The 25647-nt window shown below is 35.0% G+C and overlaps 3 protein-coding genes and 2 long non-coding RNA genes across 6 annotated transcripts; 2 read left to right on the top strand and 3 right to left on the bottom strand.

Moving 5' to 3' along the window:
- Positions 1 to 4254: 4254 nt before the first annotated feature.
- On the bottom strand, positions 4255 to 8858 carry LOC128155231 (methylmalonic aciduria type A protein, mitochondrial-like). Its single transcript, XM_052816838.1, has 7 exons — positions 8756 to 8858; positions 7904 to 8416; positions 7490 to 7612; positions 7068 to 7238; positions 6429 to 6515; positions 5715 to 5863; positions 4255 to 4875 (listed from the first exon to the last, which is right to left on the bottom strand). Exons 2-7 carry the CDS (start codon positions 8367 to 8369, stop codon positions 4591 to 4593), a joined length of 1281 nt encoding a protein of 426 aa, XP_052672798.1. The 5' UTR covers positions 8370 to 8416; positions 8756 to 8858; the 3' UTR covers positions 4255 to 4590.
- A 560-nt stretch (positions 8859 to 9418) lies between these two features.
- Positions 9419 to 12088, bottom strand: LOC128155318 (vacuolar ATPase assembly integral membrane protein VMA21-like). Its single transcript, XM_052816961.1, has 3 exons — positions 12005 to 12088; positions 10896 to 11014; positions 9419 to 10541 (listed from the first exon to the last, which is right to left on the bottom strand). The coding sequence occupies exons 1-3, from the start codon at positions 12025 to 12027 to the stop codon at positions 10399 to 10401; spliced, it is 285 nt and encodes a 94-aa protein (XP_052672921.1). The 5' UTR covers positions 12028 to 12088; the 3' UTR covers positions 9419 to 10398.
- Positions 12089 to 15017: 2929 nt separating this feature from the next.
- Positions 15018 to 17929, top strand: LOC128155767 (uncharacterized). The gene is made up of 4 exons (XR_008239642.1): positions 15018 to 15408; positions 16970 to 17033; positions 17167 to 17260; positions 17606 to 17929. It is a non-coding gene; the product is annotated as an uncharacterized LOC128155767 (long non-coding RNA).
- A 29-nt stretch (positions 17930 to 17958) lies between these two features.
- On the bottom strand, positions 17959 to 19886 carry LOC128155766 (uncharacterized). 2 transcript variants are annotated; one of them, XR_008239640.1, is made up of 4 exons: positions 19736 to 19886; positions 19481 to 19550; positions 18556 to 18744; positions 17959 to 18357 (listed from the first exon to the last, which is right to left on the bottom strand). It is a non-coding gene; the product is annotated as an uncharacterized LOC128155766 (long non-coding RNA). The 2 variants fall into 2 exon arrangements; XR_008239641.1 differs by having other exon boundaries at positions 19692 to 19808.
- Positions 19887 to 23809: 3923 nt separating this feature from the next.
- On the top strand, positions 23810 to 25343 carry LOC128155634 (uncharacterized). Its single transcript, XM_052817445.1, has one exon. It carries the CDS (start codon positions 23810 to 23812, stop codon positions 25301 to 25303), a length of 1494 nt encoding a protein of 497 aa, XP_052673405.1. The 3' UTR covers positions 25304 to 25343.
- Positions 25344 to 25647: the final 304 nt, after the last annotated feature.

The raw sequence follows: 25647 nt of genomic DNA, 5'->3' as shown, positions 1-25647 counted from the left end.
AAAAAATGTAATACATTATTGTGTCTTATTAAATTTAGTTTTCAATCCAACAATAAATAAATTTTTTGGGGGAAGGGGGTAAAAGAACAACTGCATACTTACATTATTCCTGCAGGCAGCCATGATGATAGCATATGATCAAGTTACTCTGATGGATTTGTCAAAAATGACATCACAGTTCTTTTGGTGGTAATGGTTCATTCACGAGTGCAGAAAAGTTACTATGCATTGATACTGCATTTCATTCAAAGTGTAGACAAGTAAAATGCCTCATGATGGACACACATAATATAGTCATGTACATTAAAAAAAAAAAAAAAAAAAAAAAATTCTAAATCTGAAATTAATTTGAATACATTTATATTTATAGTACCGTAACCATTATATATTTATAATGTATTCAATATAATATAAATCTAAATTAATCTAAAGATTTTTAATTATGAAAGACTTTGTCAATCGTTTTCTAAAGACACGCCAGTTTTAAAATTATATACTTTGTTAATCTGTAAAATAATCATTTATATAAAAATTCAAAACACGTTTTAGTCCGTCGGCCCAACATCGGTGCAGTGTATTCGCGCCCACCGAGATCAATCTGATATTGGCCCAACGTTGGTACAATGTTTATGTACCAACGTTGGATGAACTACGTTGGTCCAATATTGGAACGATGCCAATGCACCAACAGTGATAAATACAAGGTTGGTCCAATGTTGGTCCAACGTCGTTCTACCAACAGCGATATGTAGCCAACCTTACAACCTTAAGCCAACGTTGGGCCAACGTAAGCTTGCTATCTGGGTTATGGATACATTTACAAAATTTGTGGACAATGCAGTAAAATACTAGTATACTCTCTGAGGTTCCTTTAACTAAATGTATAACATTTTAGGCAAAGGATTTTAAAAATAAGCCCAATCCTACCCCCGAGGGTCATGATTTGAATAAACTTGAATCTACACTACGTTAGGATGCCTCCAGTCAAGCTACAGCTTTTCTGATTACATGGTTTTTGATGCGACGATTTTTAAAGATTTTTTTTTCTCGACGATTTTTAAAGATTTTTTTTTCTCTACATTGTATATATTTGTATGTAAAACTTTGACCCTCAATTGTAATTTGAACAAACTTAAAGCTACACTATCAGAATCAGAGGATGGTTCCACTCAGGTTACAGCTTTTCTGACCAATTGGTTTTTCAAAAAGATTTTAAAATATTTTTCTCTACACATTCCTATGTAAAACTTTGACCCCTCCATTACATTTTGTGGACCCACTCTACCCCCGAGGATCATGTTTTGAACTGGAATCTACATTACCTGAGGATGCTTCAACCCTAGTCATAGCTTTCCTGGCCAGTTGGTGTTTCACACTTTTTAAAGACTGTTCTCTATATACTAGTACATTTCAGTGTAACACCCTGAACCCATCCCTCCCATATGTGCCCATTACTACCCCGGGGACCATGAGTTGAATATCCTTGAGGCTACACTACCTAAGGATGCTTCCACACAAGTAACAGTATCTTGCAATTTGCTTTTAAAGGAGAAAAGAAAAGTTTAAAAGATTGTTCTCTATACATATATATTCATATGTAAAACTTTGACACCCACCCATTGTTGCTCCAGCCTTCCCTGCGGGATCATGTTTTAAACAAAGTTCAATCTACATAAGCTGAGGATGCCAAGATACAGATTTTCTGGAAAATTGGTTTCTTAAAAGAGATTTTTAAAGATTTTTCTTAGTCTGTATATTCCTATGTAACCCCCCCCCCCCCCATTCATTTGTACTACACCCTTCCCGCAGGCCATGGTTTGAACAAACTTGAATTACAAACTTGAATCTACACTACCTGTGGATTCTTCCACACAAGTTACAGCTTTGTTGGCCAATTGGTTTTAGAAAAAGATTTATAAACAATACCAACAAATTAAACTTTCAATAAGTCTTGGTTATCTCGCCTTGAAATAGGGAGCGGTCCTTCGTTTTCAAAAACTAGAATTCCCTACACTCAATGATGCTTTGTGTCAAGTTATTTGAAATTGACTAAGTGGTTCTGGAGAAGAAATCGAAAATGTAAAAAGTTTAAAGACAGACAGACGCCTCACAAAAAGTGATCAGAAAAGCTTACCTGAGCTTTTAGCTCAGGTGAGCTAAAAAAGGCGTAAACAAGGACATCGTCAAGTGAAATGGTTATGGGAACATGAATTTTGCATCTTGTTAGTTTATGGTCTTATGCTGTTAATTTAGGAAACGTGAAAACGAATATCCTGTTTTAAATATGATTTATTCTGGGTGAGTCAATCGTTATCAGAACTCGGACAGTTTCAAAATACTTTAAAAAATTCATTCTTATCGGGTCAAAAAAAGAAAACAAATCAGGCACGTAGTATTGTTTTTGAAAGTGGGGGAGAAGACAGCCTCATAAAAAGGGGATAAAAGGGGGAGAGTGAGTATCATTCCTGATAACTTCAATTTCACTGTTAAATTCCTTATTTCCATTTCCAAAATTACATTACACAATTATTACATGCTCCCAAAAAAGAGAAGTGGGGGAGGGGGGGGGGGGACTCCATGACATTTCAAAACATTTTGTGTACATGTAAATTTAAGGAAAACGTCTGCTGAGAAAAAAGGGGGAGCCCCCTTCCACACTTATGCTATGTATCTGCAAAAAGTGAAATGTTGGATACATTTGAAAGTGTATCTTCACTATACATTACACACCTTTCGAAAAACTGGGCCTTGCATAATGTATCTTTTTCATAATCATTATTCAAGTGCCAAGATGTGCACTTGTACATCACGCCGTTCACACTCTGTATATAGCCATGGGTTGAAAATGCACATCAAAACTTGATATGACTGAAAAATGATAAACTGGTAAAAAACAATTTTCAATTAAGGAGTAATCATTTTTCATAAGCATTTAAAACATGCATACATTTTGACATCAAAAGTCAACATTATTTGGAGTAAAAGCAGGTGTTTTGAAATATACCAATTTAATATATGACCGACAGGTGCATTTTAAACTCTTTTTTTGTTGCTGGTGTGTTTTCTTAAAATCAGACAACAAATTAAAAAAAAAATCATATTTCGAGCTAACTTATCTCCTCGGCTGCTATCATTGACGTCCGTAATAAAATGTATACGTCGTCAGTTTGCTTTACAACGTGCATGTAGCGTTGACAAATCAAGAGTCGATCATGGATTAAAATTCTGAGTATTTAAACGTATACAAGTTTTAAATAATGACCGTCAGATTCTTATGAACTTTCAATTAATTCATTTGCCAGCAGAATTATTAATGATGTAGTTCATGCGAAGACGTTTACCTTTTATCTTATTGAAAAAAAAGCTACATGTATATATATAGTTTATAAAAGAGAAGTGGTGCCCCAAGTATTGTACGCGGTTTTCTATAAAATGCCGCTTTTGTGTGATTTTCGATTCGCAGTTCTTTTAAGACACTGAGGACACAGAAATCTGTAACTCGATTACCACCCCCACCTCCTTCCCCACGACGATCAAAGTTTTTATCATTTCCGTACGGCAACCCAAAAAACAGAATGGCCATTCCGTCACGTATTATCATCGTATTATCATTCATAAACCATTGATGGATGATATGAAAACTGCACTGTCATGTCTGCAATTAATTACTTTTTGCATGTTATTGGCATACTGAAAATTGGGACAGAACCGTCTAAGAATAGATGCAATTATAAATGTCTCTAATGTCGAGGCTTTGTAACCTAATGCAGATGAAAAAAATATTATATTGCGGAAGTTTGTGAGAAAATGAAGATCAAGGGGGTTGTAGGATTAATGCAGTTCTTGAGAAGAACATTTTAATAAAATATTTTTCCTCTATATTCCAATGGTAAACATTTAACTTCTCTTTGAGCTCGAGTATTGGGCTGGGGTCAGAGTTTCAACAAATTAATATCTTCAAATATTTGCATTTCTGTAGCAATGGCTGTCGAGAAGAGGGTTTTTTATGTCACACGCCTACAACATGTATCTTCACTGTTTCATAATTATCTCCCCTTTAAAAGGGGTTTCATGCTTAATTCTATGTACTAAATTTGTTTAAATTTGGCCCGCTGGTTCTAGAGATGAAATAAAATCCATGAAAATTGTTACAAGACAGACAGAAGGATAGACAACAGGCAATCAGAAAAGCTAACTTGAACCTTTGATATATGACTGTTCCTTTCTTCAAATGAAATTAGACAACACTTCGAACACCTATCTCTGTGTTTAAATAATGTGTGTCAATATTTTTCAGTTTAAAAACTCCACACACAGTGCGGGATTAGCACAACACAGCTCTCTGAACTGATATAAATGTACATTTTAAAATAAAAACCAATACAATGTATTATTATTTCAAATTGTAGGTATATATATGTACATAGCCATGCAACTATTGAGTTAATTATAGTTCTTGACTGCTGGCATAATATGACAAACACACAGAGCAGCATCCAAATTCAACACTCCAAACAAACTGGAATTGCTTTAAGACTCATAAAACAAAATATATATAACTATCATTAATATATCATATCTTAAAAACATTCAGTCTTTCATAAAGTCCCTCATCAACATGTCCGCCGCTTCCCCCGGGGTAAGCACCCCATGTGACACTCGGTCCTCCATCACTGAGATCTTCTCCCTAACTACAGGGTGAGAGCGGAACAGGTCCATAATGTTGTCCTTAATATAGTTCCACATCCAGATTTTTTTCTGATCGGCTCGCTTTCGTTCCAGGTCACCGGTCTTTGACATGGTTTCTCTGAATTCACACATATTTTTCCACAGTTCTGGGATCCCCTCTTTTGTAATGGATGAAATTCTTAGAACCTATAAGATGAGTATGTCAATTGTTATTTTGCATAAAAAATTGAAATAACAGGGACTTAAATAATAAGAGCCTTCCTTTTAGAGTCTTTAAATTTTTCAAAATAATAATTTTAAAACTTATGAACAATTTAGAAACTAAGAAAAAAATACGATGGCCCCGGGACTCGTATTTCAAATCAACTACATGTACTATTAAACATATATACCAAATTGTGACCGATATGTAATTTAGCAATTAATAATGGCTATCTGATTTTCAGCAGACATGTGCATTGAAGTCAATTTCGCTCTTCCTTCATCAACATTTATGAAAAGGCATTACTTTCCTGACAGGAAAATAAACGATTAAAATTCTATTTCTTTGAAACGAGAGGGAAATCATCATTTTGATTTATAGAATAATGGAAACTTTCATAAGCATACAAAAACATGCGCTTTCATCGTCATTCAAAATTGACGTAAATTTTAGCTTGTATAGCTTTAGGATGCATCCATAAAATACTCACAAAAATTTCTATTTCATCACATTTTACTAAATAATAGCTCCACAGGATTGTGCAACAAGTGTAAAGCCAATATAAACCCTCTCCCAAAAAGCAAAGAAACATATACTGTAAACGTACCACATTTGGCTGTGTATTATATTTAGTGCTTTTGGCGGAACGATGCTTCCGCTAAATCAAGTACATTGCTAAATGCTATGCCTAAATGTATAAGAATAGTCACATTCAGGAAAAACTAATGCAAATCCACGCCAACTTGTTCAAAAACTAATTTCCGCCAAATATCGTACACGCCAAATATAATACGTTTACAGTAATAATGACCCAGATATCTACCTGTGGGCTCCAGTTCAGGTTGACTTTTCTAATGAACTTAAGGGCACTCATGTATTCTCCCTGAATAATTCGAGCAGCACTCACTAAATCCCCGTCACATTTATTGACTGCAACCAGATCAGCAACCTCCACAATACCTTTCTTTATTCCTGTTCAAAAATGCATACTTGTAAATGTACAATCATAATTTGAAGGGTTATTGAGAATTGCATGTAAAACAAAGAGCTAAACAATTGGTAGAACTTTCACTGCTAAAAATAATCTGCAACATTATCTTTTAAAATTTAATAAACATTCCTTACCATATATTACAAGAATCAATTGAAAATGGGTAATATTTTCTTGCATACAACAGTATACAAAGGCAGTAGTTCGTATACTACACTTCTGAGAAAAGGCTACATAAAGTTGGCCATAAAATTTACAGTTCTAGCTATCAATATACTTCTTCTGGTCACTACATGACCATTCAAAATATTGACCATATTTAGGAAGTATTAAATAACTTTTCTAAATCTACTTAACATACTGAAATTTGATCTGTGTTGAGAAATCAACATATGCACAATAAGGGAGATAACATTTGCTTGTGGTAGTAAATGGATTTCAATATGACTTTTAGTTAGAGTTCTCAAACATACATAAATACAGCCATAGAGTGTACGTTTAACGACAGACTATCTGACTGCTGTACGTGCACTGCGTTTTACAAACCTTGAAGTTCATCTCCTCCGGCAGGTGGAATCAGCAAACAAAACATGTCCACCATGTCAGCCACCATGAACTCAGTCTGACCCACACCTAGTGATAAATAACATCCAACAATACTGATAAATAATTATGAAAAATAACATCCAACAATACACACGGATGGCTGGTCATTCACATAAAATTTGGCAAACCTCAGCCAATTCCTTAACCTACATCAAACGAATTGGCCGAGGTCTGCCAAGTGATTCACACAACTAACAGTGGGTTGTTATGTAGTCCCAACTCAGTATTATATTCACTGAACACACATATTTAAGGATTTCATTGTTTAAATTGATCAACAAATTTGGTTGTTTCTACGAAAATCATGGAGGGAAATCATATTTGAATGACCATTGTCCAAGAATTCACATATCCCAGAAACTGAATTTTACTTAATCAGCAAACCTTAACACTGACAAACTATAATGCAACCACAGTACTTATACTACCAGTACTTCAATGTTTATAAAATGGATTTCTATTATTTTGTTATCATGTTACCACCAAATACAAGTGAATATTTCATCAAAATGGAGAAACAAAATCTAAACATCTTTACTGTTTACATACATGTAAATGTAGAACCTATGTTTAACTAACCAATAGTTTCTATTAGAATAATGTCATATCCTGCAGCTTCACAAACTAAAATAGCTTCATTGGTTGTCCTGGTAACACCTCCAAGAGTTCCGCGGGATGGGGAGGCGCGAATAAAGGCATTCATGTCCCGGGACAGTTCCGGCATTCTGGTTTTATCACCCAGAAGTGATCCTACATATATAAAAGATTAGTACAATTATGTGAACAACACAGAAAGTGGGATTTTCTCAGTCATTGAGTTTCATGAAAGGAGTTAAATGTTTTGTGTTTGAATTCATTTCTCCAACAATTGTTTACTAGAAAAATTGCAAATACTGGTTTTCATTCATAAGCAACTGTGGTTTTATTACAAAATTTTAAATTACCTTATGAAGATATCTTTTAAAAGGGTTGAATTAATCATGATTTAAAATCAATCATACCGCCGGTCCGGGATGATGATGGATCTACTGCCAGGACTGCCACTTTATGATCCTGCTCTGTAAGAAACTTTCCAAATGTCTCAATAAAGGTACTCTTTCCAGCTCCTGGTGGTCCAGAAAGTCCTGAAAGACGGAAAAATATATTTCTATGAGAATTTAGATTTTATCTAACATTACTTACATGAAAGAGAAGATTGAAGTTATCTTTTTCTATGAATGAGTAAAAAAATATCCAAAAATCCATATTTCTATTGATCAACATTTGTTACTTTTTCGTTATGTATTACATATACTTTAATTTGTACAATACCATGTACTTCAATTTACATATAAATATTTTGCATGCATTTATTAAGATAATTTCATGAAAAAAGGATGTGGGTAACATGTCAAAGAACAGTTACCTTAACTTACCCACTCTAAAAGTTTTGGGACCTTTCAAAGAGTGAACTTCATTAGCCTTTTCATCATGAAGAATCAAATTTAGAAGTGCTTTAGCTTGGACTTTCTTTGTAGGATTACTTGTTTCTATCAGAGTTATAGCTCTGGCTAAACTCCCTCTATCATGATTTTTTAGTCCATCATAAATACTTTGCACATATGCATCAGGTTCCTTTATTGGACCTTTTTCTGCAGACTCTGTCTGCAGTGAAGAAGAGCATTGGAAATATAGTTTGTCTTTATTGTTTCTAACATATTTGGTAAATATAACATTATTCCTTCCATCACTGAGGAAACAGAGTCTGTTGTTGGAGTGGAAGAACTTACATCTTGTAACTGTCAATTCTGGCAATAGTTTTGTTTTGTTTAAAGAGCATAATCTTGAAAACTGTAAACCATTTCGGAGTACTGCCATCTTCAAGAGTTTGATATATGACATCAAATATTGAGAATTACACCATCACTGAAGCTCCTTGTTGTAAATATCTGGAAAAAAATTCAAAAATATTCTAAGAATAAAGCATGCAGTTTATTGATGTGTAGAATATCTAGACATCTCCATTGAAAGTTAATGTAAAGTTAAGCTTGTACACAAATAATTTTTAGACATACATGTATAGACATGCTATATTTTAGTTCACATTATTTTAGGTGCCCATGGCATAATTTCATGTACATTATATATACTGTGCAGTTATCATGTTTATGGGCGATATAATTTTTATCTTATTCTACAGTTGTTCTACATGTCTACGAGGAATGTAGTTGCTGGTAATGTAAATATAGTGTTCCCCTAGTCACAATTCCAATGTGTCGGATATTTACCTCGCCATAGTAGCATAGTTAACATCAATGTCACTTCAAAATGTATTAACAGCTGACAAGTCGGGGCATCGAGTTTTAACAGGATACCGCTACATGAATACTAAATGTTGATCCGTTGATGATGGCATGATAAATCCCGTGTTATTTGCGACATTTATGCAGACACGTAGCATTGGAGGGGTTGGGGTGAGGGCACATTTTTTTAGCAAACAGTTTTTTTTTATGAACAAACAAAAAATTAAATTCATATTGAGTTGCCCCCCCCCTCCACACTTTTTGGGCCCCACCCTTAAAAAAAAAGATGCTACATGTACATGTACATTTACGTGTCTTTTATGCCAACCTCAAGTAGTGAACTGTTTAGTCATGAGCAAATATTCTCAACAAATGACTGTTTTCTTGATTATTTCTTATAAATCCGATAACGTTTCATAACACAGATCGACTCAATCTTAGCAAAATTGGGGAAGGGGGCATATAGTACTAGTATATTATACCCTCTTTACGTTACTGCTCAGATTAAGTCAAATTCCTATTTTCATTGTTTTCTTTACTGGCTCTGAAACAAGGATAGCAAATAAAGACAGTTTATATTCAGCATACGATGAACTTGTGCTGCAAGGATTTTTTAAAAATAGCATATAAAAGGACAACCAACCAATAATCTGATAATGATTTTATTTGTGGAATGTAATTATGGTACATCACAAATAGAATCATTTTAACAAGAGCTTGGACTTTGGGTAGTTGTGATAAACAGCAATGTGATGTAGGCCTGTCTATTTCACTATCAGCCATGGCTCTCTGCGATTGACAAGATTTGTCTGGCTTTTGAGCCAAGACAAGGCAATTCAGTGCATATTTCGCTTGAAACCGCGTCATTGTTTACTTGTTTTGACGCAAGAAATAGATAGCCACGTCCTACTGCAAGTCCAAGGTCTTGTTAAAATGGTTCTACATATACAGGATCATAATATACTGAATATTGCATAACTGCCATGTCAACATACATAAAATCTATGTGATATATTCTTTATTTAACAACTACATACATGCTTATTGTTTCCAGTATGGATTTGCTTCATAATTAATAATAACATGCAGAAACATCCACATTTATTCATAAAGTATATAAACAAAATTGTACTTGTTTTTTTATTATTAAATTATTATAAATACAAAATATTTTTACACGGGTTACTAAAAAATAAGTTTGTTCATGAAATAAAAAAAGATAACAGTATGTGGTTCTTGAGAGAGCAGAAAATATTTTACACTTCATTTCTGATATTTCAGTTCAACAACATACATGTATAAAAACCTACGACAAAATTAACAAACTAGCCTTTGCAATTATCTAATCATTCTGCACAAAGTGTGATGAATGAAATTAGAACTAAACCAAACATAAACGTACATAAATTTGACAAGGATCACTCATCATCATCTTTGCACTCTTAATTGGGACTAAAATTCGTCAAGCATTCCTCTCCTTTCCTAGCCTACACACTGACTATCAAACATAAAAACTCTCAAATCTACTTCCATGTACATAAATTTCTACACATTAATCAATAGTGCTTTTACATACAATTCATGTATCATACCTAACCCAAATTTAAAATATTGCATAACACTGGACACTATTCTGCCTTCAAGTCTGTCGGTTTTGACGTATCTTCTGTAAAGGCTGCATACAGAAAGAGTCCGAGAATAATGTGCACTGCTCCTATGGCTACAAAAGCTGAATAGAAAGAGCTGTCTTGGCTGGATATTCCCATAGTTCCTGAAATACATTACACAAAATCAGAATCATGTGAAAAATACTAAAGCTAGTACATGTATTTCCTTAGTATATAACAAAGCAACAACTCTTACTTGTGGAGGCATTTTACAAAATTACATTTTTTTTTAATTAATCATGGTACACTACAATTGACCAAGATACATGTAGCTCTGCAATAAATTTGATTTTTAAAAGTAGATTCTACAATAGTATGTAGATAGTACTATACTGAATTTGATTTTTTAAAGGAGGTTATACAAATTGAATTACACATGTACATGGTGCATGCAGGCATTTGTAAGATACAATGTACCTCAGTGACCTGTTTAGATCTGTTTGATTGCATCAACCCACCTTCAAATATCACAGCTTTGGAGAAGAAATACAAAAAGACAGGGAAGAAAATCATGGCCAAGCTGAAGAGGATCATGGTCTTCATCACACTGTTTGTATGAGCCTCGTCCTTCATAATTCTAAGAATATTAAAAAGAGCATATTGTCAATAATGGCAAGCAGGTTAAATCTATTATCACTCAGAGTGGTTAATAATATCAATCCAGCAAATATTCATCTTTTTTTTCATGAATATAAAAAAAAATCATTTTAATGTGCTTTATACAACTTTAATTTTGGGGGCAAAATATGCATAAAACCACACATAGTCCTTTGTCAATCTAATTAATTGTTTTTTAAAAAATAATGTTGCATGTAAACAGAAATTTTCTATCAAATGTTGATATAGGGACCTCTTTGGAAAACTTACTGAAGATGACATTATATTATCAAGTATTCTGCATTCATTTATCTCATGATTTCTTAATTATTGTGATTATATCAAAACCTAACCTAAACAGATTATCTTTAACATTCACAACCCAAGTATCATTGTTAACCACCGGACCAATGGATCATTAGTCTGTTTGGGTATGACTTCACTTGACTGAATAGTTTAAAACCTAAGACGCATAAAGGATTACTACACACTGGACATGAGTTTAATTCAGTTAGAGGTGTGCAATCAGGTAAAAAAAAATTGAAGGGTGCCGACTCTTACATGTACCTATTTATGAATATTGCTAAGCTTTAATCATAAAATTAAGGCATACAACTTTCCTTTTCATGTGTGTATCATTTCCTACTCAATTCTTTCTAATAATTTACCAAACCACAGGCTTCTGAATATCTATCACTGAGCCTTTAAATGCGTGATGTGTTTATATTTAAAATGGATATATATTTCACCTTGCCACGTGAAATTTTGATAAGTAAACAGTTGACAATATTAGCTGTAACCCGAAATTCCTCGTTGGTAAACAGTAAAAAAATCTAGTATGTGTTAAAATTTCACTTCTGTCGATTATGCTAATTTTTTTATTGATCAATATCATAACGATACATGGAAATACATATAATTCATTGAACTACATTGATTAATAATCGTAATAATAAAGATTCATTATCACCTGCTCCGGAGATCGTCTGCCATGTTTGTGTTGTGTTAGGTTGTACTTTAAAAAGTTAGCCTTTGATAGTAACTTGTACACGGAACAATGGGTGCGACCGATCTGATGATAATTACGGAAGCGTATTTGGAACATAGAAATGTTATATGTAGACCTATATCTAGGTCTGGCAAGTCAAGTACATGTTTTGTTTTTTGATGTTGTTGTTTTTTTTTTGGTGGTTTTTGAAATAGTGAAATATGTGTAACAAACGAGTATGTATCAAGGGAGAAACTTTGAGAGTTCCATCGTCAAAGAACTTTGTGATATGTACCATGTTTCCAAAAGTAGAACCACCCCATATCATCCGGAAGGAAATGGACAAGTTGAAAGATATAACAGAACTATGCATAATTTGTTAAAAACCTTATCACCAGAACAGAAACGGAAATGGACAGAACATCTACCAGAATTAGTGTATATTTACAATTCAAACAACAAAACAACAAGAGTATTCAAAGAATATATTTAGAACACACGGTTAGTGATATTTTGAAATGTACAGAGAAATAATGGAGATGCAGCGCACTTTTTGCGCAATAAATAAACAATCTTTTTTACTGGGTGGCACTGTACATGTAGCTCTGATCAGGCTTGGGGCGAATATACAGAGAGAGAGAGAGAGAGAGAGAGAGAGAGAGAGAGAGAGAGAGAGAGAGAGAGAGAGAGAGAGAGAGAGAGGCGGGGGGGGGGGGTAAAATTAATTATTTTCAAATGGGTTATAATATTGGAAGTAATTTTTAAGCTTCAAGAGATCACGGATTATGGTTGGACAGTGCATTCTTTTTAGTGCATTCATTTTTGCTATTTTTCTTCTTTAATACAATTTTTAATCAAATACAATTTCAGTTATTCAATTCATGACGATTTTACATATGAACATGCATAGAAAAGCAAAGTAATGCCAGCATTACACTAGAATTTTGGAAGTAATGCATTACATTACGATTACTTGTAATGCTAAAATTGACTGTGCGTCCATCAATTTTTTTCCGACCAGTGAGCTACAAATCTGGTTTATAAGTACTAGTAAACCTTAAAAATACAAGCACTGGTTATCAGTACAGACCTTTACCAATTTCATAACAATATCAATATTAGATTTGTCAAATTGGTTAATAAAATGTTATTGTTTGTGTGCTATTTCTTCAGTTACTTCAATACTCCATTGATGTGATTCATCCAATAATTTGGTAACGTTTTAGTTCATTTCTGGGAGAGAAGACAAATGATTAAAGGGCTAAGAATTTGTCAAACACGTTTGTTCCTTGAGATTCGAAGAGTGTCGTGGAAAGTGTATAATTTACCAGTTAACAGTTTATTGAATACTACCGGCGCGGCGCATCTGTTGTCTAGCCGGGAAATTATAACATGCGCAGATCTAGAGGGGGTCGGGGGGGGGGGGGGTCCACCCCCACCCCCCCCCCCTGCAAAATAAAGAAAAAAGACAATCTTTAGATTAAATTATAAACCAACCAAAATTATGCTTCGGGACCCCCCCCCCCTCCCGCCACCTTCGGCAAACTCAATAACCGATGGACCCCCACTTTTAAAAAATGTCTGGATCCGCCCATGTATAATTATACTTTATGATATACATATTTATCTGGTGTCTTACCTTAATTTATATATACGAAGACATAAACATGGACATTGGAATCAAAGCAGGTGTATATGGTATAACAGAGAAATCGGAACTAAGCTTGCGTAGGGTGAACCACATACATGTACTTCTTACTTTAATGTAGTACATATACTGTGTGTACTGTCTTCTAACGGGACTCATTTACACACTGAACATTGCTCCTATGGACCCTTATGAAAACACATACATAACATATTAACTTTACTTCATTGCTCATTTATAAACGTTTAAATATTCTATAATAGTAATTATACCGTAACAAACACTCACAAATATTTGTTATTGGGCATGCATTTTTACAGTTTTACATGTACTACAGTAAATGGGCATTCAATATATAAACCGAACCTAGTGCTGCATTTTCGGCCAAAATAAGTTACTTTAGAATATAAGTAAATATTTGTTTACTACTAGATTGCTGGTATAGTACTGAAAATGGACGTGTTTTAAGATCCAAATAGTAAAATTTGCCCAATACATGTACATTGTCTTCTGCATATATATCAGGAATCATCAAGCACTGATTAAACAATTTTAAATTGTGTTATCATATAACTGTACACTGATTTGTGTAATGATTGTTTGATTCTAGCCAAGTGAGTAGTGTTCGCTGATCTGACTGTCCCCAGCATATTGAGTGGTGCTCACCGATCGAGGTGCCCCTTGCCTAGAGAGTAGTGTTCACCGATCGGGGTCTCTCTAGCCTAGTGAGCAGTGTTAACCGATCTGGCTGTCCCTAGCATAGTGAATAGTGTTCACGATCGAGGTGTCCCTAGCCTAGTGAGCAGTGTTCACCGATCGGGGTCTCTCTAGCCTAGTGAGCAGTGTTCACCGATTGGAGTCTCTCTAGCCTAGTGAGCAGTGTTCAAAGATCGAGGTGTCCCTAGCCTAGTGAGCAGTATTCACCGATCGGGGTCTCTCTAGCCTAGTGAGCAGTGTTTACCGATCGGGATCTCTCTAGCTTAGTGAGCAGTGTTCAAAGATCGAGGTGTCCCTAGCCTAGTCGAGGTGCCCCTAGCCTAGTGAGTAGTGTTCACCGATCGGGGTCTCTCTAGCATCGTGAGCAGTGTTCACCGATCGGGGTCTCTCTAGCTTAGTGAGCAGTGTTCACAGATCGAGATGTCCCTAGCCTAGTCGAGGTGCCCCTAGCCTAGGGAGTAGTGTTCACCGATCGGGGTCTCTCTAGCCTAATGAGTAGTGTTCACCGATCGGGGTCTCTCTAGCCTAATGAGTAGTGTTCACCTATCGACTACAAATGCTTATTAGTGACTTTTTAATAGATGAACAGTTACTTTCGAGCATTGATTGGTCCCGTAATATTCAATTTACACTGCCCATTTAAAAGAACTCGTGCTGTAAGTAATCGTCATCGATCAAATCAATGGACTCTGTTTAGGAGAGCAGAGCACATTAATTGTGCTCACTAGGTTCACGACGTAAGATCATATGACCGTAAGATCTGTACAGACAGGGATTGTGAACACGGTATTTGGCTATGTTGTAAAATAAGGCAGTGTGTGGCTTAATCCTTGAGGAAAATATACAAATTGTGTATACTTCATTCTCGATATGGTATCCCGATGTACAATCATCTGCAAAATTGTTAATAAAAATACTAAAGCATAAGAAATGAAGAGGACTGTGCCTTTTTACGGGTAGTTTTGCTGGTACACGAGTAGATGGTTGTCCACACACATTGTGCAAAAGGCCCGGTATTCGTGTAAGTATAACATGAATTAACACAGAAAGTAATGCTACTGATTCACAGTATCTGGTATGTAGGTATTTGGTATATATAAGAATATATAATTTTTGTTTAATGAATTAGGGATGACAATTGTGAACCGGTACACGGACCGGAACGAAGGTAGCTGCAGGTCTGTAGCTCCCCGTCTGAAAAAATTTGGATGGACGACCTGGTCGTGTTACCTTCATTCTAGCTACAGACCTGCAGCTAGAACGAAGGTAATCGGATTCAAAATCAAAAATTGGTTTACTTAGTCGTAAAGAATAAACTTATTTGTATAGCTTAACACGAATTGTCATCTTGATGTCGTTTTTAAAACAATTATTAGAGACAATAAAAGTTCTTAGAAAGGTGTCAGAAATGATATGTAGAACAAATAAATGAGAGAACGAGGGTAATAATAAGTTATCAATAAAATGACGTGTCATTGCTTTTTAACATGTCTAGCTTATCTCTTGGGGAAAAAAAATAGGCGCTGAAGCCAGACTGTTACTAGGTACCGTGGCGTAACTACGTTTACTAAATATTTACCATTTTCATTAAAAAGGCCGATCCCTGACATCGTCCACATGGAAATAATTTAAACAAAAATCAGATGAAACATCATGTTATTGAGGAAAGATATCACAAACCTCCAGTAGGCAAACTCATGGTTGCTATATTTTTTTCTAGTGTAATGATAAAAACATACATTAACGTATTGACGGTCACCGAGTCCCATAGCTTGAAGATGGACCTGCCAGGGGACGGATATCATGTTTGCATTTTAGTCTTCATTTTGGAGTGTAAACCCTAATCCGAGACACTTCCGACTGTTAACCCTATATAACTGCAAACATGAATTAATTCGTAAATGGCGGAGGCAAGAGTCGGAGGAATCTCGGATTTTATACATCATAACTGCAGTACCAAAATTTGTAAACCGGAAGTTTGTACCCGAGAATGTTTTGAGATTTAATAGCCTTGACTTTCTTTTTGATTTTTTAATCCTTTCAGCTATCAAAGTGTCGTGAAGACAGGAATTTAATGTTTACATCAACTCCACCGTATTTTGTTCATGTAAATGAATTGGAGACGCACGGTAGTTCCCAAACCATTTCTGTATCTTTATAAGTATTGATATATGTTTTTATATTACAACATATTTTACCATAATTCGTTAGCACAAGAAAATAAGCTTTCATTTGTTCTGTTTTAAACTTTTCCCTCTCTTTACCAAGCAAGTCGCTGATGAATAACGTTTTTGCAAACAATAATGTTTACGATTATTTCTTAGGTAAAAAGCAAAATAAATGTAAAAGAACCTAATTCAAATAGAAGTTAGATGCCTGACAAGGCATGTCAACGGGTGACGTCGATCAATCAATGTTGCAGCTTAGGATTATTAGTAACAGTATAAAATCAGTGCCTCAAATACAATGCAGTAATATGCTTTGCGATATAAATATTCTTTTTAGATATAATTATATAAGTTAAAGTACCAAATGCAAAACTTTTACTGCACCAATTTCGTAATTCTTTATATTCGTTACAGCCCACGGAGGTACTGTCAGCCAGCGCTTTTAAAAGCTGTTCTTACCAAGAGGCCTGCAGTAATGGTAAGCAACAATTATGTATATTGCATGGTAAAGTAATGTGCATTATCTTCCACATATACATGTAGCTTGTTTAACCTTTTACATTATATAATTAAAGACTTTGGTTACCTTCAACTTTTTATATTAACCTCAGAGATTCCTTAGACGTGGCACCAAGAAGAGGACCAGTGGAACTGACTCCCTTCACGAATCCGCATCTCTTGAATCATTATCTCCTACATCCTCCGGTGAATATCCCCCACTCCCCAACTGTTTAAGCTGCGTGACACGGGGGGGGGGGGCTCCGACCTTTTACTGACCTCATCATCTCTACTGTAGTTTTATCAATAAACATGGACCAGTGTCGTGCATGTACAGTAGTGCCCCAACCATCTAAGTATCTTTTTAAATATATATATTAAACATATTTGAAGGGAATTCGTTAGCACAAGAAGATATGTCCGGTTTCAAACGTTTCCTTCACTTTACCAGATAAGACGTTGCTTTTCAAATAAAATTTTAAAATGTCTCTACGATGACCAAGAAGGGAGAAAACGATGTATAAAATTGCTTAATTCAAATACTGTTTTCAGAGAGCTGATGTCTGACATAGCATGTCAACTGATGACAGAGAACGTCCAGACTCGCCGTGTTGGATTATCAGTAAATAAAGAGCAAATTGGACTCCCATCAACTGAAATCATCTCTGAAGTCTTTGGCCCAAAGGCCGTGGAACATTGCTGACCTGCCACCACAACCAAACAGATGTAATTGTTACACAGTTCTATCAACATTATATTATATAGTACATCATCTTGATAGCTGATGCAAAGCAGTAACCAGTGATCGACAGTGCTGTACAAACAGTGGTCATATGCAATGTTAAACGTCTCAATAAATTCGTCAGATGAACAGTTCTTTCAGAAAAGTTATATATGCACATGAAACCAATTGTTCATTTTTTAATCAATATTAATACATGATTTGGTTTCAAAAAGAACTTTTCCCTTTCTACATTGAGTTACATGTAAGTAGACGCAAAAACATTTAAGTACTTTCTTTTTAAATGTACAACTATAGATGTTTTCTATTTGGCGGAAAAACATTCTACCATGAATAACAGATTTATACTGATGTTCTTTTAATTTGAAAAAAGTATGCATGTAGCAAGTTCTTTGACCCACAGGAACCAACTTTATAAATCATCGACAGATGCTGTAAACTGAGGTCGCCATTCTTGTAGATATGGTGTTCTCCCCTTCAATACAGAGGCAGAAATTCGACCCATCCTGACAACGGTAATTATCTCCTGTGTTGTAGATTTTACCCCAACGGGTACATGTATCTGTTAAAGAAACGGACCTCACTAGATGAGCATTTGACTTTGGTTTTACTTGGGCCATATGTGCAATATTGAAGTTAGCCGACTTGGACAATATATTCTATATACATGGTACTTGGCTGGAAAAATATGGACAAAATTAAAGTTTATTGACTAAGACAAGATGGACAAGTATTCTTATATTAAAATTCATTGACTTACTTGGACAATATGAACAGTCCCTTGCCCGGGGGATTTGCCGTCTCAATGGACATCTCGGAGTTTCGCATTGCCATGTCCTACAGTAAAATTTTCGTTGCGTGAAGTGACGGTGGCAAATTGTATTTTGAGTAGGAATGTCTGCGCTGTGAGTGTAAACGTCGCAGTTAAGGTATCTTTCTCTTTCTTCATCTGAAAAACCATGCCAGGAAATTGTACAATTTATTGTCATAATTTGGAATAGGTATAGGTATCGAGACATATCGGAAAACATGTATATACTACACCATTTGATAAACAATGTCTGAACCCCAGATGCAGGGGCCATTAAATTTAAATTTTGGTAGAGGGATACCATGCATTTAGTTTTCCTCCATTGTGAGGGCGTAAATAAAAAGATGAAAATTTAGTCTTATTTGGCCACAGGGATTGTAAGGACATGATTTTCACAATCCTCTTATCTTAGAAATGCTTTAAACCAAAAATTGTACCAATTGGCATTGCAATTTTCAAGAAGTTAAAAAATGTTAAATTGTTAACGGCCAATGGTGTTAGGTCGCCCAAGTGACTCAGGGGACCAAAAGACTTTTTTAAAAATTAAAGCAAATAAACTTTTTCAGTAAAGAAAAACATTTAATATCATATATTAAAATTAAGGATTTTTTCCATATTTTTATACAAAGTTCTTCCTTCAAAAGAGATTAATAATGTCTTTAAAAAGCCACGGCCATTCAGCCATCTTAATGTAATTTCTGAAGGAGAATTGCTTCGTCGGAAGGCATTAATAACATTAAAAGTTCATAGGCACTAATTTTATTGTGATACTATAGTTATTGTAATATAGTTGCTGATCATTATGCATGTTATCGATGATTCTGATAACAACATATGAAACAAAACTTAGCGAGGGAAATTAAAGGATACTCACTTATAACGACGCTTAACGGAATTTCAAACATCAAGGAGAAAGATAAGATCGCCAATAAAACCCTCATCATCTAAAAAGTTGAAGATACATGTACAAATATTGTGAGTTTATAATTGCGTTGGAACTTGAAATGTTAAAGCTGTGTATCGTACGATATTAAACACTCCCTTATCTTTAAGACTATGAACTGGTTTAAAATACAAAAATATACCGTATTAAACTCATGCCTGACAATCGCAAGTAAATCGAACTGACCATTCGTTGACAAGCAAGCCTTAGGATGTCTGCAACCTGAATTCATCTGTTAGTCAACTAATTCACGCACGTACTTTTATTTTTATTGTTCATAAGAAAAAAATGTATTGACCATGGAAAAAGTACACATACTTCAACTATTATGATTTTTGAAAGTAGGTTCGGAAAACATACTTATTAACTTGTTGAAACCTCAAGCCTACTCTTGTTGAAACTTCTCCATTTGACACGTGCACACTATACCGAAACAGACGCTAATGGGACGATAGCAAGCCATCTCGTGCATTTTTAGCTGCTTGGATTACAAGAGAGTCTGGAGTCTACGTCTAGTTTAATACAAAAAAGGTCCTTGAAAGTCGGAGAAAAAATAAAAACTTTTTCGTCTTCGTTAAAATGTCTCGTTATCGACTTTAAGACTTTGTGTTGTACACGTATTTTATCACATATAGTAATACATTGCAAAAATGCAAATGGTATAATTGATATATGCATCGCACTGGTAAAATTAATCATACTGGAAGGTCATTTGAAGGTCAAAATGAATACAAGAGTCCCGTTTAGAAAGGAATACTGATAAATATATTCAATTTATTTTTACATGTATATACCACTTGAATTCACCGAGCACATGTCTCCGGTACATGCTTGTCAAAAGGGCTTTTTAAAGTTCACCTGAGCTGAAATTTCAAGACCTTTCTTAGTCGCCTTTTAGTAAGTGTATGTCTGCAACAATTCTTAACTTCCTTTTCAGAACTACTGGATCAATTTCAACCAAAATGTTCAAAAGATGCAAAGGTTTTTTTTTCCAATTTTCAAATATTCAAAGGTTTTTTGATATCTCTTAAAAATCAGCTATTGAAATTTCAGTGTTTTATATTAGCGCAACCCCCTACAATTCTATTGTTTATTATTTGCTACTTATTTGCTTTTCTACGGAAGCTCATTGAGGCCAGATTAATAATTTCTTTTGCGTTTAAACGCAATTATTATTGCGTTTAATCGCAATCTTTTGCGTTAAATCGCAATATGTTTTGCGTTTAAACGCAAAAGATTGCGATTAAACGCAATAGCTATTGCGTTTAAACGCAAAGAACATTGCATTTTAACGCAAAGATTTGCATTTAAAAGCAAAGTTTTGCATTTAAACGCAAAAGTATTGCGTTTAAAAGCAAAAAATTATTGCGTTTAAACGCAAAGGCAATATTGCGTTTAAACGCAATTTTTTGCTAATAAACGCAAACGTTTTTGCGATTAAACGCAACAATCGTTGCGTTTAATCGCAAAAGGTATTGGGTTAAACGCAATAGTTATTGCGTTTTATTGCAAAACTGTTTTTTAATTTGAACATGGCTTTTTCAAAAAGAAGAGGTTTATGACATACTTATGTTATGCCACAACCATCCGACAATCTGTTTATTAAACGTAATGTTAGTCATTTCTCGCTTTTCTCGTCGTGCTCTCTCCTCTATTTCTAATTTGTTTTTCATATTGTTTCTTATAAATTGAATCTTAATTATTCAATAAAATCAAATAGTCCGCACATACACTGTATAACTGTCATCCATAATGCTTCATTATATCATTGTCAAATGAAAGTGATAATGTTTATTCAATATGACGGACTGATTTGACATTTATTGTAATTGTTATATCACTGATTTGAATTAGTGATATCACCTATTCAAAAAGTGATATCATTTATAAGAATAGTAAATAAATTATCACTCATCAATTACCTATTTATCTTGTGATTTAAACAAGGGATATCACATATTTAAATAAAGATACATGTATCACTCTTTGAGTTTGAATAGATGGAATCACCTATTCAGACAGATGATTTTATTTTTTAAAAAGGTTTTATCACCTATTCAATTCGGTAATATCTTTGAGACAATAAATTTTCATAGTATAGCCATCAATGCAACTGTTTGTGCAAGTTCCATTTGTTTTAATTTGTCACACGAATCGACATGCCTCTATTAATAAGGCCCCTTGGCTAGCTGCAGATCTGTAGCTCTCTGGTTGAAAAAATTCGGATAGACAAACCAGAGAGCTACAGTTCCAAGCGTTGTAAAAACCTCCGATTTACGCCGCCGTTTTTGTGTCGCTCGCTTCGGGAATTATATCCGACTTTAAAAGCATTCAACCGCCTAAAAAATTGGATTTATTAATTAAACATATAGTTTACCCTAACTCTGCTAACTTTGTTTTCCTTTCAATGGTTCACAACGGCCATCCTTCGCCTTGGAATGTCATCGTTTTAAAAAAACTCGCCTTATGACAACCATGTTTACCTAGTAGCGAGATCTCGGGTGCGTCGATCTACCCAAATGGACCCAAATGAAGATTAAAGTGGAAAACAATTATAATAAAATCCTTATTACTAATATTATCACTTGTTTTAGTCATTTCATGGGGTTGTTAGCCGTTACTAAGAAAAATAAAGACCCAAATGGCGATTCAAACAATAATTAAAATTATTTCAGTATATCTTTAAAAATTGTTTTTGAAAAATAAAGATGAGCATTTTATCTCGATTTGTAAAAGTATATAATGTATGTAATTATATTCAAATGATATAAATATATATATTATATAAAAATAAAACAACTTTTTAAAATAATTCTAATTATTGTTATGGAACTTCGGCTTTTATTTTTCCAAATTTCCCTAAATTATGAGGATTTTATTATAATTATTTTCCGCTTGAATCGCCATTTGGGTCTTTATTTTACTTAATAACGGCTAACAACCCCACGAAATGACTAAAACAAGTGATAATATTAGTAATAAGGATTTTATTATAATAGTTTTCCACTTTAATCGCCATTTGGGTCCATTTGGGTTCATTTGGGTCCATTTGGGTAAATCGACGCACCCGAGATCTCGCTACTAGGTAAACATGGTTGTCATAAGGCGAGTTTTTTAAAACGATGACATTCCAAGGCGAAGGATGGCCGTTGTGAACAATTGAAAGGAAAACAAAGTTAGCAGAGTTAGGGTAAACTATATGTTTAATTAATAAATCCAATTTTTTAGGCGGTTGAATGTTTTTAAAGTCGGATATAATTCCCGAAGCGAGCGACACAAAAACGGCGGCGTAAATCGGAGGCTTTTATAACGCTTGGAACTGTAGCTCTCTGGTTTGTCTATCCGAATTTTTTCAACCAGAGAGCTACAGATCTGCAGCTAGCCCCTTGGCATAATGCTCTTTGCGAAGGAGTCTTTTCCGTTGTTTGCAATTCAACTGTTTCTCACAGTCTAGATACCAAGTATCCGGCAAGCAAACATCACTGGTGCATCCATCAATTGCCATTTTGCATGTCATCTCTAAGGAAGAATTTGGAAACAAATATAAGCGAATACATATTCTCTCTCTTGTATGTATTTATAGCGCGATCCTTTTTTTGAGGATCCGTTTGCTTAGAAGTGCCTGATGCTTTAACTTACTATTTCATTATAAGTTATTATAAGTGAAAACCAGAAATTGAGTCTTTGTGATGTGTCAAGTGTTGTCATCAAATTACGCACTTGGTACATATACTTAAGTGTATACATAAGCAAATGAATAAATTGCGATTTAACGCAAAAATCATTGCGTTTAATCGCAAAATCATTGCATTTAATCGCAAAATTATTGCGTTTTATCACAAAAATTATTGCGTTTAATCGCAAAAACTTTTGCGTTTATTCGCAAAATATATTTCGTTTAAACGCAACAACAGCTTTGCGTTTAAACGCAATATTTGTTTTGCGTTTAAATGCAATATTTTTGCGATTAAACGCAATACATTGCACATTGCGTTTAAACGCAAAACTTTGCGTTTAAACGCAATCCACTTTGCGTTTAATCGCAATACTTTTTGCGTTTTATCGCAATCTTTTGCATTTAAACGCATAATACAATGCGAATAAACGCAAAAGATTGCATTAAAACGCAATAACTATTGCGATTTAATGCAATATAAATTAATTAATTTACTGAACTGGCCTCAATAAGCTTCCGTACTTTTCCGCTCGACAATGTGACCTATCATAAAAATAGGAAGTTGTGAACCTTTTCAATAAAACATGGCGGCCAGTGCTCCGAAAAATTCACTGGGATCTCCGCAGGAGCATATCCCAACGTGTGACAAACACAATTTAATAATAGACATAGAATGTGAGGATTGCGGTGAATTTATTTGTTCCAAATGTGCCAAAACAGAACACAAAGATCACGACTGGAACACCATAACGTCAGCAGCTAGCTTAAGGAGAAGGCAGCTAAAGGAGTATCTGTGTACGATAAGGGAGACGAATGTCAAAGAGATGGACAAGAAGATACAGAACGCAGCCAAACAAACAGAAGCAAACCAAAATCAATGTGATTTTGAGGTTTCAAAGCTTCAGAAACATTATGACAGGGTAATTTCTAAACTTAATGAATTGAAAATGAGCCACGAGAAAACATTGAGAGACAATCTGAGAAGTAATAATTTTGAAACGAGTAAGGAAAAAGAAGATTTGGAAATGAAGAAGAAACAAGTATTAGAACTTTTAAAATTTTTGGAAGAGAGGCACTCTACCATGTCTGACTTTAGTTTGATGGACAATCTCAGAAACTTGGCCAGCCTTACTCTGATCAGAGACTGTAATATACAAAGAGGGGGTCATCTACTTAGATACAGAGAAGGAATGATCGACGAGGGGTCCCTGGAGTCTCTGATGGGACAAACATTTGATTTAGATAGCATTGCTGTTGAGGTTATCGAAAAGAAATCATTTCAATATGGATATAAACCGATATATGTCTTAGAGGCAATCACTGAAGACACATACATTGTAGGGGAATTGGCCTCAGAGTACATGTACATTGAACGAGTTAACTTGAGAAATAAGGAGAGAGAAAAATTGAATCTAAATGTAAACGATGTATGTGTAGCTGAAAATGGTGATGTTTATTTCACGAATGAGAGAAGCAAATCCATTGAACGGCTAGGAACAACGGGATCAGTCTCGACAGCATTTAGTACTGGTCCACTAATACCAGAGGGAATATGTTACTCAAAAGAAGGGGGACTGCTGGTCACATTGAGGGATAGTGAGCGAGATAGATATCAACTGGGCCCACAGAACAGACGTTTGGTCAGACACGTGACACCCAATGGTGACGTCATCCGCGAGTATAAATACAACGCAGACGGTCGGACCAGGTTATTTACTGTACCATACAAAGTCAGACAGAATTATAACACTGATATCTGCGTAGTGAACTGGACTAGTGGTGATACAAGTGAATTGGTTATTTTAACTTTCTCCGGAGCCCTGAGGTCCGTCTATCGTGGGCAGGACCCGACCAAGATATGTTTACTATCTGATGTGGTCTGTGACAGTCACTGCAACCTTCTGGTCAGTGACGTCACGTACAGCTCAATTCATCTCCTGGGTCCTGATGGCGAGTTTATGAAGTTCTTACTGACAGAGAAGGAAGTCCAACACCCCATGTCCGTGGCTCTGTACAAATCCACACTGTGGGTGGGAGACATTGATGGACGTCTCTCAGTTTTCAATTACAAATCTTAAAAGTACAATGTATAGTACTAATACTGTACAGGCACGTAGCATCAGGGCCCCCCCCCCCCCCCCCCACTTTTTCTCGCAGCAACCAATTTTTTTAAATTTACATATTAAAAAATGAATTATAACGGAGTTGCCCCCCCCCCCCCCCCACTTTTTTGGAAGTAAGTAAAAAATTGATATGAAAATAAGGAAATGAGGAGTCAAATTGAAGTTACTTCCCCCCCCCCCCCCCCACACGGATTAGGAATTTCATGATTTGTAGTTAAAAAAATTTTGGTAGGGAAGAAAATTTTTTTGGGAAGTATAGTTAAGAGTTTTGTCTAACCCCCCCCTCCCCCCCCCCCCCC

Source organism: Crassostrea angulata, chromosome 7, assembly GCF_025612915.1.
Source record: "Crassostrea angulata isolate pt1a10 chromosome 7, ASM2561291v2, whole genome shotgun sequence".
Classification (NCBI taxonomy): Eukaryota; Metazoa; Mollusca; class Bivalvia; order Ostreida; family Ostreidae; genus Magallana; species Magallana angulata.
The sequence above is the reverse complement of the archived record's forward strand: the minus strand, read 5'-3'. Positions and strand labels throughout refer to the sequence as shown.

Bases quoted from the DNA above. Each gene is read 5' to 3' on its own strand.
- LOC128155634 (XM_052817445.1), top strand. From the start codon at position 23,810: ATGGCGGCCAGTGCTCCGAAAAATTCACTGGGATCTCCGCAGGAGCAT.
- LOC128155231 (XM_052816838.1), bottom strand. From the start codon at position 8,369: ATGTCATATATCAAACTCTTGAAGATGGCAGTACTCCGAAATGGTTTA. The intron at 6,516-7,067 runs GTTAGTTAAACA...ATTTATCACTAG, and splicing joins TATTCTAATAGAAACTATTG to GTGTGGGTCAGACTGAGTTC. The intron at 4,876-5,714 runs GTAGATATCTGG...CTCATCTTATAG, and splicing joins ACCTGAACTGGAGCCCACAG to GTTCTAAGAATTTCATCCAT.
- LOC128155318 (XM_052816961.1), bottom strand. From the start codon at position 12,027: ATGGCAGACGATCTCCGGAGCAG. The intron at 11,015-12,004 runs GTGATAATGAAT...TAATATTCTTAG, and splicing joins GCAGACGATCTCCGGAGCAG to AATTATGAAGGACGAGGCTC. The intron at 10,542-10,895 runs GTGGGTTGATGC...AATGTATTTCAG, and splicing joins CAAAGCTGTGATATTTGAAG to GAACTATGGGAATATCCAGC.